Raw genomic sequence first — 18,159 nt, 5'->3', positions numbered from 1 at the left:
TGGCTTTTGGCCACTCCCTTTTACTCTTGACTGTACCTGAAATCGCAGCTGTTGCTTTCTCTGGGGAAACTGACCAGCACTTGAAAGGCATTTCCACACATGCTGAAAAATTCAGACTACAGATACATTAATAAACTGGATTTCTAATGAGGAAAACTGGTCTGTTTTATCTTGGCAATTATTAAATTGCAAATCAGTCACAGCTTGTCCAAAATAATAGACAAACTAAACCACGTGGGCCACACATCATCTGAATAATTAGTTAATTGACTGAACGACTGATTCAGTAACAGCAGGTGTTGATGTTTAGAAAGCCAAGATCAGCTGCAAATCATGAACAGCACACAAATGTCACATTTACCATTTTATTGAACACAAACTGGAGTGGATCATTGTCAAAAACATGCCAGTTCAAAACAGAAACAGGTTGAGTCGGGAAAAAGGTCAGATGTATAACAGTTCAGCGGTTGCTCCTCTCAAAATACTCCATGCAAAGTCACTCACTGCTTTTCCTCATGACCCCCAGCAGCTCAAACCAAGAGATCCCTACAAACAGACAGCAGTGAGACAATCAGAAACACTTCAAATTTCACTAATAACTTCCTCTAAGAAGCTACAAGTCTCAGAAAGAAACAAAGTGATTGTTTATACAATAAATCTATGCATGCTAGGAGGTGAAAATGCATGTTCATTTATGAGCAATTTAACTAATGCAACAGCATCTGTAAGATATCAATCAAGCTACAAAAATAGAATTAAATGTCACTTTGAAGTTCAATATCCAAAACAATAAGTTAACATACACACTCCTTCTATGATCTAGACAAGTATTTTACAAACCTGTTCCAGGAGCCAAACCAACATTGCACATCCTGGAAGTCCTTCTTATCTGACCCATATATATCTAGTTTTGGAGTCTCTGCTAACGAGATGATGAGTTGATTCAGGTGTGATTGATTAGGAAGAGTTGGAAAATGTGTTTTGTTGGTGTTCCTGCAGGGACAGAGTTCCTGCAAGAATCTAAAAAAATCATTTTTATGATTTTTTAGGAACATAAAAAAATCTTTTTTATGTTCATATTTAAAAAAAATAAGTAACCTGTAGAGTGCTCTTACTCTTCATTTCTATTAACTCTGTTTTCACATAAACACTGAATGATCTCTACTCTGTTTAATAACATAAACCTGAATTTTGTTTATATCTATGATGTGGTTTCTTGAACATTCAGTTGTTAAGCTTTCAAATTATGCTCTATTTTAAAGTGTATTGTTAATCCATGTATGTATTGTATGTTGCGGTGTCCTCATACCTGATTTGAAGTCATTTCTATATCAGTGTTTCGTAACTCTGTCCCTGCAGGAACACCAACAAAACACATTTTCCAACTCTTCCTAATCAATCACACCTGAATCAACTCATCATCTCGTTAGCAGAGACTCCAAAACTAGATATATATGGGTCAGATAAGAAGGACTTCAAGGATGTGCAATGTTGGTTTGGCTCCTGAAACAGGTTTGTAAAATACTTGTCTAGATCATAGAAGGAGTGTGTATGTTAACTTATTGTTTTGGATATTTAACATCAAAGTGACATTTAATTCTATTTTTGTAGCTTGATTGATATCTTACAGATGCTGTTGCATTAGTTAAATTGCTCATAAATGAACATGCATTTTCACCTCCTAGCATGCATAGATTTATTCTATAAACAATCACTTTGTTTCTTTCTGAGACTTGTAGCTTCTTAGAGGAAGTTATTAGTGAAATTTGAAGTGTTTCTGATTGTCTCACTGCTGTCTGTTTGTAGGGATCTCTTGGTTTGAGCTGCTGGGGGTCATGAGGGAAAGCAGTGAGTGACTTTGCATGGAGTATTTTGAGAGGAGCAACCGCTGAACTGTTATACATCTGACCTTTTTCCCAACTCAACCTGTTTCTGTTTTGAACTGGCATGTTTTTGACAATGATCCACTATTTTGTGTTCAATAAAATGGTAAATGTGACATTTGTGTGCTGTTCATGATTTGCAGCTGATCTTGGCTTTCTAAACATCAACACCTGCTGTTACTGAATCAGTCAATTAACTAATTATTCAGATGATGTGTGGCCCACGTGGTTTAGTTTGTCTATTAATTTGGACAAGTTGTGACTGATTTGCAATTTAATGATTGCCAAGATAAAACAGACCAGTTTTCCTCATTAGAAATCCAGTTTATTAATGTATCTGTAGTCTGAATTTTTCAGCATGTGTGGAAATGCCTTTCAAGTGCTGGTCAGTTTCCCCAGAGAAAGCAACAGCTGAGATTTCAGGTACAGTCAAGAGTAAAAGGGAGTGGCCAAAAGCCACACCTTAAAGGGGAGTGGCCAAAAGCCACACCCAAAATGTCGACTTAGTCCTTTTTCTGGAAATTTTTATAAGTAATTTTTGAAAATTTTGACTCCTTCCTCATAACCGCTGCTGGATATTGTCTTAGAAGTCCCAGGGGGAGCGGTCTGGATCTTTACTCCCCCCTTCGTGTCCTGATCCGCTCAGCCGTCTGCCTTCTCTCATCCTGGTCATGACCTGATCCGCTCAGTTTCGCAGCTTGTCACAGCTCACGACTGGATGTCCTTCACGCAACCGTGCTTCAGAGACCAGACTGGGGTTTGAACCCAGATCCTTCCGACCCCGGGAGGACACGCTCAGACCACTGAGCCACTGGCACTTCCACTCTTACTTATGAATTTTTGGTAATTTTGTCTTTTTTATTTGTTGAAAAACCAATGAAACTAAAGACCTCAAGAGAGAGATTTGAACCTGGGTTGCCCACGCCAAGCTCTAACGCTCAGACCACTGAGCCACTGGCACTTCCACTCTTAAATATTAATTTTTGGTAATTTTGTCTTTTTTATTTGTTGAAAAACCAATGAAACTAAAGAGCTCAAGAGAGAGATTTGAACCTGGGTTGCCCAAGCCAAGCTCTAACGCTCAGACCACTGAGCCACTGGCACTTCCACTCTTAAATATTAATTTTTGGTAATTTTGTCTTTTTTATTTGTTGAAAACCCAATGAAACTAAAGAGCTCAAGAGAGAGATTTGAACCTGGGTTGCCCACACCAAGCTCTAATGCTCAGTCCACTGAGCCACTGGCACTTCCACTCTTAAATATTAATTTTTGGTAATTTTGTCTTTTTTATTTGTTGAAAAACCAATGAAACTAAAGAGCTCAAGAGAGAGATTTGAACCTGGGTTGCCCACACCAAGCTCTAATGCTCAGTCCACTGAGCCACTGGCACTTCCACTTTTACTCATCAATTTTTGGAAATTTTTGGTAATAAAAATGTTTTGCCCTCATGTGGTGATTTGTGTGAATTACACCGTTGCAAATCGAGTCTAAATAACCTTAAAAATGTTTTGCCCTCCTGTGGTGATTTGTGTGAATTACACCGTTGCAAATCGAGTCTAAATAAACGTAAAAATGTTTTGCCCTCATGTGGTGATTTGTGTGAATTACGCCATCGCAAAACGAGTCTAAATAAACTTAAAAATGTTTTGCCCTCTTGTGGTGATTTGTGTGAATTACACCGTTGCAAATCGAGTCTAAATAAACGTAAAAATGTTTTGCCCTCCTGTGGTGATTTGTGTGAATTACACAGTTGCAAATCAAGTTTTAAAAACATAAAAGTGTTGTCCTCTCCTGAGGTGACTTTAGGCCTTGCAAAATCAGCCTTATTACCGCTAATCGGATTTATCCCCCTGAGAAGATCTTTGCGAACTATATCGTCTAACGAGCTAGTGTAAATGCGCTACACTTCTGTAAGAGGGTGAGAGGAGAAAAACATAAGAACTTCCAAACAGATCTATTTACACTATCTATGTTCCGTCCTGTCTTCTGTTCAAAATTCAAATAGATATATTTGCAAATAAAAAAAACAAAACAATATAAGTCCAATGAATGTAAAAGTGTTTCGCCCTCCTGTGGTGATTTGTGTGAATTACACCGTTGCAAATCGAGTCGAAAAAACATAAGTGTTGCGCCCTCCTGTGGTGATTTGTGTGAATTACACCATTGCAACAAGATCCTGCAGATGAGAAGATGACAGCTCTTAATGTCACTTTAACAGCACATATTACAGCTCAACCGCAAATAAAACTGACAGACGCAATCAAACGACACATAAATGAGGGAACCGAGTACGGCACAAGACTCACCTGTAAATAACTTTTACTTTAGCATGAAATCAAGTTCTCTTCTCAGTCGCTATTGTAGCGTTCCCTTTTTAATCTTTGAATGAATCGCCCTCTGTTATTCACACTGTAAAGTGTAATAAGAATTGATATTGCAGTGTCTTCTGGGTGTATGTGAGAGTCAGCAGGAGTTGTGTCTTGTGTGAAGCTCTGATGTTCTCCTGTTGCTTCCTGCTTTTATTCTACTTCCTGTTATGACTGGGATCTGAGAGTGAAAACTGCCTTTAAAATGGTATTTAAAGGTGCTGTGTACGGTTTTTAGCGGGCTCTAAACGCTGGAACCTGGTGGCGCCAAGTCCCCGAATTCCCCGCGAATTCCCTGCAAATTCTCCGGACTTGGCGCCCCCTCATTAGTTCATAGATATATGCAGCATAGATATAGCACTGTTCTATATCTATGCTGCATATATCTATGCACTACTGAGGGGGCGCCAAGTCTGGATAATTTGCACAGAATTCGGGGATTTCGGTGAGAATTCGCGGAGAATTTGGGGACTTGGCACCAAGTCCGGAGAATTCTCCCCGAATTCTCCGCGAATTCTCCGGACTTGGCGCCCCCAGGTTCCAGTGTCATTAGTGCATAGACATATGCAGCTTAGATCGTCTTCAGTGGCTCAGTGGGAGCAATACCGGCTCTGAAGCGAGTGGTTGCCGGTTCTGTTCCAACTTCTTGTTGCGTTTAGACTCCGTTTCGAAAGATAAACGTACAAAGAGAACCGCCAGAACCGCCAGAACCGTGTTGTCTTCAGTGGCTCAGTGGTAGGGGCTCTGAAGCGAGTGGTTACAGGTTCAATTCTACCTTCTTCTTGCGTTTAGACGTGCAGTGGTTAAACACATGTTCTGTGAAGGTAAGGATGTGCTGAAGTTAAGGTTCAAATCCCAATTCAGCTGTTTGTCCGCATAATTTAAATAAAAGTGTTATCAATAGTTGTTATATCAAACAAAGTGGACAAAACACCAGCTCTCAAAGTGAAAGCCACAGTGGTGCAGTCAGTGGTTAAACATATGTTCTCGGCTGATGGGTTGCACTGGAGACATGGGTTTGATCCCCACCTAATCCCAGGTTTCAGATCCATGTTTGTTAAAGTTATTCATCATTTAACACACAACTCTGGATCAAACTGGTTGAAACCGCTCTTCATCTCAACAGACTCAATGGCTCGGGAGAGAAAGAGTTGTGTTTCAATCACAGTGTCCTGAGTTCAAGTCCCACTATTGCTGATTTTCAATAGTTCTCATTAGACAAGCAGCCCCAAAAACCAGCCGTCAATGTGAAATCCATGATGGGCGAGTGGATAAACACACACTCTCTGAGGACAAGACTGATGAAGATAAGGGTTTGAATCTCACTTTAACTGCTTTATTGGAAACTCTCAGGATAACAGTGAAATATAAGTTCCAGCACATCATCAGCAAGAGGTCTGTGGCTCACAGGTAAGAGCGCTGCCTCACGGGTTCAGAGGTTGCTGGTTCGAGTCCAGCCAGATCTCCGCGATAGGAGTGGATGTTGTGTGAGTGTCGTGCCCAAAGGAGGGGGATACCAGTACGGTCTCCCCCCGGAGCTTCTGGGACAGTCAGCCACAGGGGTTATGCTTTTTGGAAACGAGGGGTGGAAAAAAGTTTTTTTTTTTTATATATAAACATTTCCCCTCCTCGTCCCTTCCCCACCCGCTTAGGTTCCCATCATTTGCTTTTCAAAGGGGGAGGCCCTTCAAAATGACAATGATGGGAACCTACATGTTTAGCACAGTAAAACAAGCATGTACATTACCTGTCCATCAGGAGACGTCCATCATTACAGTCAATGTATGTCCACACGTCCCACAGCTCTGCTTCTGATGACTGGATATAATGGTCCAAACACATTCCTTCTGTAAAGAAAGACATGAAAAAAAAAAAAAAAAAGATTATTTTTCAAAGATTAAAAAGATATTTTTAGAAATACTCTATATTCTACATCTATAAATGAGAATGTGAAAGTTAGTCTAAAGACTACTCAATAGAAGGAAATTGAATACATTAAAAGTCTAAAGTTGTACAGTGTGAAAATATATTACTATTATAATATATTATATTATATTATTCTTTTAATTCAATTCAAATTAGGTGTATTTTCTTCCAAATAAACAAGATTAATTGAAAACAAAAATTGTATTGCTTAATGTTACTTTTTTGTATTTTTTTCTTTATTAATGTTATTCATAATCAGAAATCAGAGTGTGTTTGAATATGTTTGCTGAGGAGAGATTAGGGATGAGCTATAGTTTAGTTTGCATAGAAATATTGTGTGCAATGACACATCAATGTAACACAAAAATAAACAAGAGATCTCTTGACAAAATAACTGGTGTAGCTTCCGTGATTCAACCATAATTGGGACAAGCTTAAGTTTTAAATTACAATAATCCTAAAAGGCTGATTTCCTGCACACGGTTTAACCCTGTTCTGTTCTGGACTGTATCTATGATGGTTTTCGTTAGAAGTAAAATCACTGCAGCTCTACACAAGCATGAAGCAGCAGAAACATCAGAGTAACTGACTCTATTAACAAACATCAATCCAGTATATTACCTACAGTAAGACTACATTAACAACAACACACACACAAAAAACAGCATTCCTTATCATTATTCATTATCATTATTATTCTGATTATACATGTAAAGCAACACACGATTAAATTGCTCGTCTGAAGGTCTGAGTGTGTGTTCAGAAAAATAAGAGTTTTTTCTCTTTTTATAGACGCGAATGCTTTCATAAAAAGCTTAAACAACATTTAATTTACAGACACCATGAAAATTACACTGACGAGCCCTGCTATGATGACAATTCAGCAGAACGATGCATCAGTGAAAAATATAACAAAACATAAAGCGTCGCGATATCTTTTTACAAAAGAAATCCACTTTATGTCCAAAGTAACTTACGTAAAGAAGTTAAATGACACTCAATTCCCGCATGATATCGGTTTATTTGCTGAAATATGTCCAGTTGTGTGCCTGTCATCTGCACATGTTGTAGCGTCTGTCATCAAGCGTCAATGTTGCCAAGGAGCCGAAAGGAGTCGCTCTGACAGTGAAGCCCGCTCACGCCGCCTAGTGGAGCGGATGAACACTGCGCTTCGGTTTCTGTCATTCAGCTAAATAAAATAAACATAAAAGTGTTGCGCCTTCCTGTGGTGATTTGTGTGAATTACACCGTTGCAAATCGAGTCTAATAAACATAAAAGTGTTTCGCCCTCCTGTGGTGATTTGTGTGAATTACACAGTTGCAAATCAAATCTAATAAACATAAAAGGAAGGAACCACAACGCTCTGAGCCACTGGACCTTTCACACTCAAACGTCTTTTTTTGGGAGCATGTCTTTCTTGGACAAATCCGGTGAAAAAAAAAAAAAACACTGTAAGAATGGGGCTCACACCTGGGTTTCCTAAATGGAATCACAACATTCAGACCACTGAGCCACTGGAGCTTCTTTATTTCAACGTTTCTGTTTGTCTCAAACAATCAAACTAAAGTATTTTCCACCGCAAAAGTGAGATTTGAACCAGGATTTTCAACATAGAACACTTCTTTTTTGGGGGGCAAATAGTGGGTTCGCGGACAGTGGAATTATGGGATGGTGCTTGGTGCCACAGACTCAGGGGGCCCCTCTGAGTACAGATACATGGTTTTCATCATGACAGGAACTTTAATTAAAATGTCCATCAAATAAACTGTCTGAATCACCACTCAATAGATTGCAGGTGGGATTCTGTCCACTTGGAGCTTATATTGCATGAAGGCCGGGGTTAGTACTTTTCAAATATAGTGGGTTATTGGACAAATAGTGGGTTTTTGGACATGTGGTTTATACGCTTAGCTTTCAAAATATTTGGATGAAAACTATTTTACTGCACTCAGAGTCTGTGGCACCAAGCGTCATCCCATAATTCCACCGTCCACGAACCCACTATTTTTATAATGGCATAACTGCTATGTGGGATGTCCATATCTCAGCTCTGGAAGGGTCTAGAGCCTCCATTTTTGCACTCAGGTCTAAGTCTCATGGCCCTCTATCAGAATCCAGAGTTTTAAGAAGATTGGAGAAACTTTTTTTTTTTGCACCGAAATTGTCGACAGGTGTGTTTGTGTTTTTTCGGGTCAAAATTTTGAGTTTCTCCGATCTTCTCGAAACTCTGGATTCTGATAGAGGGCCAAGAGACTTAGACCTGAGTGCAAAAATGGAGGCTCTAGCCCCTCCCAGAGCTGAGATATTGACATCCTATGTAGCATTTATGCCATTATAAAAATAGTGGGTTCGTGGCGGTGGAATTATGGGATGGCGCTTGGTGCCACAGACTCAGGGGGCCCCTCTGAGTGCAGTAAAATAGTTTTTATCATGACAGGAACTTTAATTAAAATGTCTATCAAAAACACCACCCGAATCCCCATTCAATAGATTGCCGGTGGGACCGCGTCCAATTGCAGCTTATTGCATGAACTGCGGAAAAACTTTAAAAAATATAGTGGGTTATTGGACAAATAGCGGGTTCGTGGGACGGGGGCGTGGCCCGGGACATTTGGTAAATATAGTGGAAACATAATCCAAAGAAAACACAGAGGAGTCTGAAAAAAATAACGTAACGTGTTTGTGACACAAAACAGCTCATAGGAATACGTGTTCAAACGTTTATTTTTTTCCAAACAAACACACATTAAAACTCTGATGGCGATTGTGGATTGCTCTGCTACTTGAAGTCACACAATACACAAGAATGGCACCAAAAGACAAACGAGTTTGACCTGGACACAAACGAAAGAAAACTGATCAAGTGAAGTGGCCCGTCCGCTCCGAATCCACAGTTTCCTTCTTATCAAGATGATCCAGTTCATTTTAACACAGTACAGCAATTCTTTTGTCATTTCTTCTTGAAATAAACAGTATTTACAGCTCAGTGCCTAGTTGATATTATAAAACCCACATCTCAGACGAGGGAAACAAGCCTGTAAACTCGAGACGTTTGTAAACTCACTCGTGTGTTGGACAGAACAGGCGATGTGAAATAACGGCCCAGCTGACGGAACGAAGAACGTTTCGTTCGGAATCTTCCCGTTTCTCAGTGTTCTCTAAAACCATTTCAAATGTTTAAAAATGCTCAACATTCCATTTTATCATTCTTCGGGAACGTTACATTCGAATGTTCTCTGAACATTCTGAAACAAGGATACATTGTTTCATTTAACATTTAAAAATATTTTAGAACTAAACTTTCCATGAATGTGTTGAGAACAGTATTAAAGACCAGATAACTTTGAACGAACGTTCTATTAAAAGATTAGTTCACTTCAGATTTAAAATCTCCGTAGAAATTTATTCACACACACGTCTTCCAAGATGTTCATGTCTTTCTTTCCTCAGTGGAAAAGGTTTTTGAGGAACACACTCCAGGGTTTCTCCATATAGTGTCTTCAATGGGGTCCAACGGGTCGAAGGTCCAGATGTGAGTTTCAGTGCAGCTTCAAAGTAAGGCTGCACAATATTGAAGAAATATGCGATAGAATATGATACTGCTTAAAGTGTGAAAAATAAATGTAAAATGTATTTAAAAGGATATAACCTAGATATGCGTTTCACATTCTTTTTGTGACAAGAAATCATCCCTCCAACTTGTGACAGTGAACATCAGTGTTTTACTGAAGCATGAGAAGAGTTATAAGTTCAGGTTATCCTACATTAGGCTCATTCACTACCGAAACTGAATAATCAAATGCAAAAATAAACACTGCTTAGTTTTCACTCTTTTAAATACTGATTCTTATTAAAGCTACAAAAGTGATTCAGCCGAGCGCAGTGAGTGATTTTCTGTCTTTTGTCACGACCGCAGTTATTGCAAGCCATTGCGATATGAATTTCCCGATATACTGTATATATAGGATATACTGAAGAACCGACCCAGTGTTTACAGAGCGAACGTGCAGTCACTATATGGAGAAATCCAGGAGTGTGTTCTTAATTTCTTTTCCACTGAAGAAAGTGTGTGTGTGTGTGTAAATTATCAGATTTTAATTCTGAAGCGTTTCCTGTCAGCTGGGACTCTGAGCTCGAATCTAAACCTAAAGATGAGACTAATCTCACGTCTTTCATTTTGCAGCATGCAACACGACATCAGTGTCAGATTCAGCAGTGACGATGATGATGATGATGATGAGGAGGACGCTCACATTCAGTCCGACCGCAGCCGCTTCACTGGAATTGTGCAAATGCCACTGGAACGAGTCGACGACGAGTGTGAACTCGAGCTCAACTCCGTGACAATCCAGTGTGTGCAGACGAAGTCGGGGTTCGGCTGATGTGTGTGTGATGAAACTTTAGCAGAAACACACAGAAGCGCAGCGTCGACCTCAGATGTCATCAGTCTGTTCGGAAAATCCCTCTTTCGTTGCTTTCACTCACACACTCAAACTCACACGCTTACACACACATCCACTCACTCAAACTCTCTCACACACTTCCACTCACTCACACACACTCGAAGAATCCCACACAGTGGCACTGTCGATGGTCTGTCCGGAACCCCTCGAGCAGCTCGAGCGCATCAGTGTGTGGCAGTGATGGAGGTTAAAGGTCCAGAACGCTGTTTTCGAACCGCTCGGCTTCTTCTGAAGACGTGAAAACTAACTCTATTACAGGCAGAGTGCGATATAAACTCACAACACACACTTTACACCGGCCTAAAACAAGCGCAGATGATCCTGAGATTAACACACAAACTAAAACACTAGATGCTGATGGGTCCGTCGGGCCGGGAGAACGAGGCAGCTCGTCTTTTTAAGGCATTTGATTTGTTTGGTGGTTAAATAAGAGCTTGTATGGGGAGGAAATGAGTGTGAGAGTCTCCTCTGCGGGCGCCGGGCGATGGTGTCGTGAGTCAGACCTGGAGGAAACACAGCGAGACACACGTCAGCGTTACGCCGAGTTCACACTTGCTTTCGCATCGAGGAACCTTTTCATCATTACAGGAACTATCGGCGTGTGTGTGTGTGTTCGCACCGCAGGAACGAGGAATGATGTTAGCTCCAGGAAGAATCGCTCTAACCCAGCGCTATAGGAATACAGAATATTATGACGTTGAATATTGTGACTGTATTCCTATATTCTGTATTCAGCTGATGAGGTAAAACATGTCCGTCTGCTCTCTTCATTTCACTTAGGATTGTTTTCTAGACCCTTCCAGAGCTGAGATATGGACATTCCCACATAGCATTTATACCATTATAAAAATAGTGGGTTCGTGGACGGTAGAATTATGGGATGGCGCTTGGTGCCACAGACTGAGTGCAGTAAAATAGTTTTTATCATGACAGGAACTTTAATTAAAATGTCCAAAAAATACACTACCCGAATCCCCATTCAATAGATTGCCGGTGGGACCGCGTCCAATTGCAGCTTATAGAGAGCCTAAGTCCCTCCCCTTCCGGTCGACCACCATGGGACCTTATTTCGGAAAAATATTGAATGGTAGTCAATGGCGAGAGACAACAAATATTTTGATCTGGTTTGAATTTTGCCCTGAATTACACATATGATGTTTGTCAATTTAAAAGAGACATTTTAAAGTAAAGAAAGTCGCAGTTTGATGTAAAACCGTTGAGGTGTAAGACTGTGAAAATACGTAATTACAAAGACTACAAACCCCAAAGGCGCACATTTTCTCTCAATGAATAAAGCTAACTTTACTGAGGCTGTCTGTCATTGTTTCTACAGTCTTACGTTATAATCGTAACGTTACGCCGTCGTACCCGAGTGTTTTGTACCAGACTGCACACACACGAGCAGCGGATCTCGTTTCGCTTCCCGGGAGATGTAGTTCACAGAGCGATTTTCACATAAAACTAAATGTTACTCTTCTGTTGTACGACAAACTGCGACGTTTTTGACTTTCAGAATTATCTTTTAAATTGAAAAACATCATGTGTGTAATTGAGGGCACAGTTCAGACGGAATAAAAAGATAAGTTGTCTCTCGCCATTGACTACCATTCATATTTTTTTCGAAAAAGGTCCCATGAGCCGGAAGCGGAGGGGCGGGACTTAGGCTCTCTATTCCATGAACTGCGGAAAAACGTAAAAAAAAAATATATAGTGGGTTATTGGACAAATAGCGGGTTCGTGGGACGGGGGCATGTCCGGGGACGGGTCAGTGGGCGGGGGGCCGGTCGCCGTACGCCCTGTTGAAGCGGTGGTCGGTCGGACGAATAGTGGGTTCGTGGGACGTTTCGAGGGTGGCTCCACCGAGGGGGCCGTTGCGGAACTGCCTCAGGGGTCCCAAAACTTCGGGCTCCTCCCATCGGCCCCCCCGGGGGGGTCGGGGTGCGCCCGGCAAGGCCCGGGGGCGCCGTCGGCCGGTCCCCCAAAAATTTTGGGGTGTCAGATTCAGCAGTGACGATGATGATGATGAAGTGCATCGACGGGTGAGTCGAAACTCATTATAATATGCAAAACTGTTCTCCACTCACAGCAGTGGGCGTTTACTTCCAAGTCTTCAGTGCGAGACGCCCATAAAACCGAGCGTTTTTCAGCTAGGCTCAAAACTAGGGTAGAAAACAGCCTATTTAGCCTATTTTAATAATGGCGGATGCTGGTGGATGCAATTAGCGAACACCACCGCCGCTGTAGCTCCTATAGAGCTGGGTTAGAGCGACTCTGGAGGAGGAAATAGAGCTGGAGCTAACATCGTTCCTGCGGTGCGAACACACACACACACACACACACCGAACTCCGGGTGCGTTTGGTCGTGAAACCGAACTCACTTCATTAGGACTTGCTGACGTTCTCGTAGATGACATCACTAGTGTGCGACTGCTGCTTCTTCTTCTTCCACATGAGCAGGACACACTGATGGATGAACACGTACTGCTCCTGCACACACACACACACACACAGTGTTTTTAAGGGGACGTAATGGGTGCAAAACTGTACACTAAACCTGCCCATCACACACACCTTTCTGCAGTTTACATTTACACTCACACTCAGAGACACACACACACTCCAACAATCACACACTCAAATCTCAGACTCCAACAAACAATCACACTCACGCAGAATCTCTCAAACACACACAGGTGTATCTCAGTCTGCAGCCGGTGTGAGCACATGTCCGACACACTCCGACACACACACACACCTCAGTCTGCACCATGGAGAGCCGGTGCGAGCGCATGTCCGACACCAGGCCCAGGACGTCCACGTACTCGTGCTCCTGGATGTGCTGCATCAGACGGTCCAGAGCGATGAACGTGCCGGTCCGACCCACTCCAGCGCTGAGGGAACACACACACACACGAGCTGTCAGTAACACTTGTGAAGAGCTGTTGTCTCGTCTCGTAAAGCCTCAAACAGAGAGGCTGAAACACACTCTCTCTCTCACACACACACACACACACCTGCAGTGCACGACGATCGGGCCTTTGGTTCTGTTGACCTGCTGCCGGACGATCTGCACGAACTGTAAGATGCTCTCGATGGCGTTGACCGTGGGGACCCCGTGATCGGGCCATGACGTGTAGTTAAAGTGCAGGACATCCTGAGTCTCGTCAGCCTGAGGACGAACACACACACACCGTCACATCACAGGATACTCTATCTGTCTGACCCCATTTACACCTGGTATTAAAATGCGATCTGTATCCAGATAAGTTATCCGGATAATAAGTACTGATTCCATTTACACCTGGCCACATAAATGTGTTTTTGCAAAACGGATATAAATCCGATCTTAAACTCCCGCGTTATATGCAGATTTATTGGATTGCACGCCATCAAAAGCAACAGATATGAGCGGCAATTTATTGATCATCAGCTAATTTCCAAATCAGAGACAACAATAAGAGAGAGTGGCAACAGGCCTGGTAAGATCATTTCGTTTCTTTACTTGAAGATGATTGTGTGTTAACTGCGTCTGTGACTTACTTTCACTTTTATTTGCGATGTTTGCACGTTGAATAGACGCTCAGCTGCTCATCTGCGGTGATGCGTGTCGCGTGTCGCATCTGACTAGGCTATAACATGACATATAGCCTATATAACACGCTCTCACTCGTTTGTTTTTAGCATTTTTGGGAGGAGTAAAATATACATATGTGGTTTCAACATCCAGATTGCGTTTACACCTAGTAAAGATCCGGACACAATGCGAGCCAGACTACCTCCAGATGTGGTCAGGCAGATCCGATCACAACGCGTTTACACCTTGCATTAACATGCGTTTTTTATTATCCGGATAACTTATCTGGATACAGATCGCATTTTAATACCAGGTGTAAATGGGGTCTCTGTCTCTCTATATCTGTCTGTCTGAAGTGTGGTCCTCACATATCCCAGTCTGAAGTCTCTGATGGTCCACTCGGGCGAGTCGGTCTCCGACAGCATCTCCACGGTGATCTCCCCGTACGCCACCGGCTCCTCGGTGAACGGCCAGTAGTGATCGCACTTCACCTGCACACGAGCACACGCACCGTTAGCATCCGCTAGCGTCTACACCACCTCATCACAGCGCTCCGTAACGGAGGCGGTTGCCATGGGAACTGACCCTCCGGCGCTCGTTGCACTGGGTCAGCATGACGATGATGTTGGACTTCTGCTGCAGAACCATCTTCCAGAACTCGTTCCTGGTGTCGGGCAGCGGCCCCTGCGTGGCGATGTACTCGTGCGGAGAGCCGTAACCCTGGAGACCAGATGCACACACACACACACACTGACATCTGCCGCCGCTTTTCACAATACACATCATTTCATTACAGTGTGGATAGTTCTGTTATCAGAGGATGTATTTCAGAAAGCGTGAGCTCGCTGGAGTAACGAACACTGCTGACGAATGATGATGTACTTACAGGAATATAGTTTGCGTTGATGTAATCCGAGCCTTCGTCGTTGTGCAGCGAGATCAGCTTCACTCGGCTGAAGTCATCTGAGACCAAACATTGTGTTATTAGCAACGCTCATAAATGAGAATATTTCAAGCTTTGATATTGTGGATGTTGTGTATTGTTAACTCTATAATAAATAATAATAGTGATGATTTCTGCATCGGTGAAACGCATAACAAGGGATTTCAATGTTTGGTTTACAGTAATTGGCGAACATCACGGATGATGTCAGGCTTTCTGGCACTCACAAAAAAGGATATATTTTCATATTTTACATGTAAACATTAGTGCTGTTATACTGATTAATCACATCTAACATAAACGTTTGGGTGAGTTGGTGAGCGAGTGTATGTCTGAGTGTGTGTGAGAGTAAGTTTGTGTGAGAGTGAGTGTACGTGTGAGTGAGTTTGTGTGCTTGAAAGAGTAAGTTTGCGCAAGATTAAGTATGAGTGAGTTTGTGTGTGTGAGAGTGAGTTTATGAGCATGTGTGTGTGAGCATGTCTGTGAGTTTGTGTGTGAGAGAGTGAGTTTGTGTGTGTGAGAGAGTGAGTTTGTGAGTGAGTGTGTGTGAGAGAGAGAGTGAGTTTGTGTGTGTGTGTGTGAGAGAATGAGTTTGTGAGCGAGTTTGTGTGTATATACATATATGAAATATGAACAAACTTTGTTAGATGTGATCAATTGATTTGACAGCACTCGTAAATATATATTTTATACTTATAATAATTAATTAGTTTTAAAATGAAAGATTGATATTGACTCATTAAAATGATCTATGGAAGGATTAGATTTTTCCTCCAACAGATTTTCTTTTTACAAATCAAAGTTTTTTCATGTTTTTCATCTTGTTGTTTTGATTATTCAACATTGGCTGTAGCCAATGACAGCAGCGTTGCTATGACTACAGTAGGCGGGGCTTGCGGCCGGCCACTCACAGGGCAGGATGTTGGTGTAGCGGTTCTTGGGTCTGTTGACGGGCAGATCAGCAGCTTCATGAGACAGATCGAGACCGACAGTCTTCAGCTCCTGACGGATGAAACACAGCAGTCAAACACACACACACACACTCACAGAAACACGCGTGTCCTTTATGTGTTGGGTTACCTCAAACTGCAGAGAGAACTTGTACGCCGAATCTTTGCTCATGTCTTTGATGTAGGCGTCGAAATCACTGAGCTGAACTGGGCTGAAGACACACACACACACACACACACATCATCATAACAGTTCACACAACCTGCTTAAAGCACTTGAGTTTGACTTTTTGAAAATTAAAGGGTTAGTTCACCTGAAAATTAAAAATGTCAGTAATTACTCTCTCTCATGTTCAACCCACGTAAGACACACACACACACACACACACACACACACACACACACACACACACACACACACACACACACAGGATGGTTTAACTCTTGTATTACCTGGTTAGTTTCCTCTTCTTCAGTGCAGTTTTGCTCCTGCAGGTCAAACACACACAAAGCGTCAGTGAACCGAGATCAACACACACACACACACACACAACAGATCAAACTCCTGAATCCTACAAACTAAACATGCGTTTCAAGGTTGTCGAGCTTCAGCGCTGGCGTCCTGAACCACACACACACGCGTCACAGAGACATCTGATAGGACTTTAATAGACATGGTTAGAAAGTGATTTGATCACATATTATAATGTTTAATGACCGTTATTTATTTTTAAACACAGTATAAATTTTTCAAAACAATTTAAAAATGTCTATTAAATAAATATATATTTACATTTTATTTGTTTATAGTGTTTATTTCTTTTAGAATTTATATAAATATTTTTATAATATAATACTTTTTTATATACATATTTTATTAATTTTTTTTACTTTTACAATTGTATTCAAATTAGATATACATGTATGTAATTTATTTATCTATTTTCATTCAGTATTTTCTTTATAATTTATAAAAATGCTTTTTATAATAAATATTATATATTATGTATATATTGTTTCATTTGATACTTTATTTAGATATTTATTTAATTAAATAATTAGAAAATAACGATTTATTTTATTTATTGTTTTTACTTTTATTCAAATTCAATTATATATATATATATATATATATATATATATATATATAATTCCAAAACAGTGTATTTGCTTTAGAATTATAGAATTATATATATATATATAGTTTATTTGATAAAATATATTTTATTGGATTTTTTTTTTTATTAAATTGTGTTCAAATGTAAAATATTAAATATAAAATATGCCATAATTATTAGTCTTTTCTATAGCCTTCCATATTATAATTTTAACTCATGTTTAATGATGATTATACAGTGTTTTGTATCATTTATAGACATTTAATCATTTTACTTTTTTGTTTATATTTTTAAACATTATCGCATTAATATATGCCTAATATATCATTTTAAAGATAATAGCATTTCTCCATTGTATCTCTTATAAGTGTAAGTCTGATCATACGTGTGTTACTGTTATTATTCCCCGTGGTGATTGACAGCTCGTCGCCAGAGCTCAGCTCGTATTACACCCGCACATTCCTTCAGGAAATCAAAGGAATAGAAAAGGAGAAAATCTGCATTCAGTCCAACACAGAACAGAGGAACTAGAGCAAACATGCAGGACGTGAGACTGTCGGGTTACAGCTGTGTGTGTGTGTGTGTGTGAGAGACGTCATGCAGAGCGTTAGTGTCATGCTGGAGTCAGACAGAATCAAGAGCTCAGTCTGCATCTACAGTCAGTCTACAGTGTGTGTGTGTGTGTGAGTCTCCAGAGCTCGCCGTCGCCCGCGCCGATACTTACCACGGATTAATATAAAAGGCCAAAAGATAGTCAGTCCAAAGGCAGGATGGCAGAAGCGTGAGGAACGCAAAGAGACTCCTGCGCCTGAAGCCGTTTCAACAAAACAGAAAAGCAAAAGACATAAAAAAAGACCAAGGGCAAAAAGTTGGGGACAAAACATGATGCTCCATTAGTAATAGTGACACACACACAGATGATTGAGCATATTTCA

The 18,159-nt window shown here is 41.0% G+C and overlaps 2 protein-coding genes across 4 annotated transcripts in view; both read right to left on the bottom strand.

Moving 5' to 3' along the window:
- Positions 1-351: 351 nt before the first annotated feature.
- Positions 352-7,328, bottom strand: LOC120471000 (uncharacterized). 2 transcript variants are annotated; one of them, XM_089127056.1, is made up of 4 exons: positions 7,153-7,328; positions 5,997-6,093; positions 841-993; positions 352-546 (listed from the first exon to the last, which is right to left on the bottom strand). In XM_089127056.1, the coding sequence occupies exons 1-4, from the start codon at positions 7,229-7,231 to the stop codon at positions 531-533; spliced, it is 345 nt and encodes a 114-aa protein (XP_088983182.1). In that variant the 5' UTR covers positions 7,232-7,328; the 3' UTR covers positions 352-530. The 2 variants fall into 2 exon arrangements, with proteins under 2 accessions (XP_088983182.1, XP_088983181.1); XM_089127055.1 differs by having other exon boundaries at positions 5,997-6,096; positions 7,153-7,305.
- A 1,554-nt stretch (positions 7,329-8,882) lies between these two features.
- The window catches only part of ptpro (protein tyrosine phosphatase receptor type O), a 33,492-nt gene continuing 24,215 nt past the window's right edge, over positions 8,883-18,159 (bottom strand). Inside the window, exons 17-27 of one of the 2 annotated variants that reach the window (XM_039660791.2) lie at positions 17,949-18,032; positions 16,560-16,595; positions 16,237-16,318; positions 16,068-16,158; positions 15,100-15,176; positions 14,799-14,933; positions 14,582-14,704; positions 13,654-13,808; positions 13,395-13,530; positions 13,018-13,126; positions 8,883-11,142 (exon numbers count right to left, since the gene is read on the bottom strand). In XM_039660791.2, the coding sequence (XP_039516725.2) occupies positions 13,022-13,126; positions 13,395-13,530; positions 13,654-13,808; positions 14,582-14,704; positions 14,799-14,933; positions 15,100-15,176; positions 16,068-16,158; positions 16,237-16,318; positions 16,560-16,595; positions 17,949-18,032 (1,024 nt within the window). In that variant the 3' untranslated portion in view covers positions 8,883-11,142; positions 13,018-13,021. The remainder of the gene's footprint in view (positions 11,143-13,017; positions 13,127-13,394; positions 13,531-13,653; positions 13,809-14,581; positions 14,705-14,798; positions 14,934-15,099; positions 15,177-16,067; positions 16,159-16,236; positions 16,319-16,559; positions 16,596-17,948; positions 18,033-18,159) is intronic. The other variant, XM_039660792.2, reaches the window with a different exon arrangement.

This window comes from Pimephales promelas, chromosome 24, assembly GCF_988280905.1.
Source record: "Pimephales promelas chromosome 24, fPimPro1.hap1.1, whole genome shotgun sequence".
NCBI classification, from domain to species: Eukaryota; Metazoa; Chordata; class Actinopteri; order Cypriniformes; family Leuciscidae; genus Pimephales; species Pimephales promelas.
The sequence above is the reverse complement of the archived record's forward strand: the minus strand, read 5'-3'. Positions and strand labels throughout refer to the sequence as shown.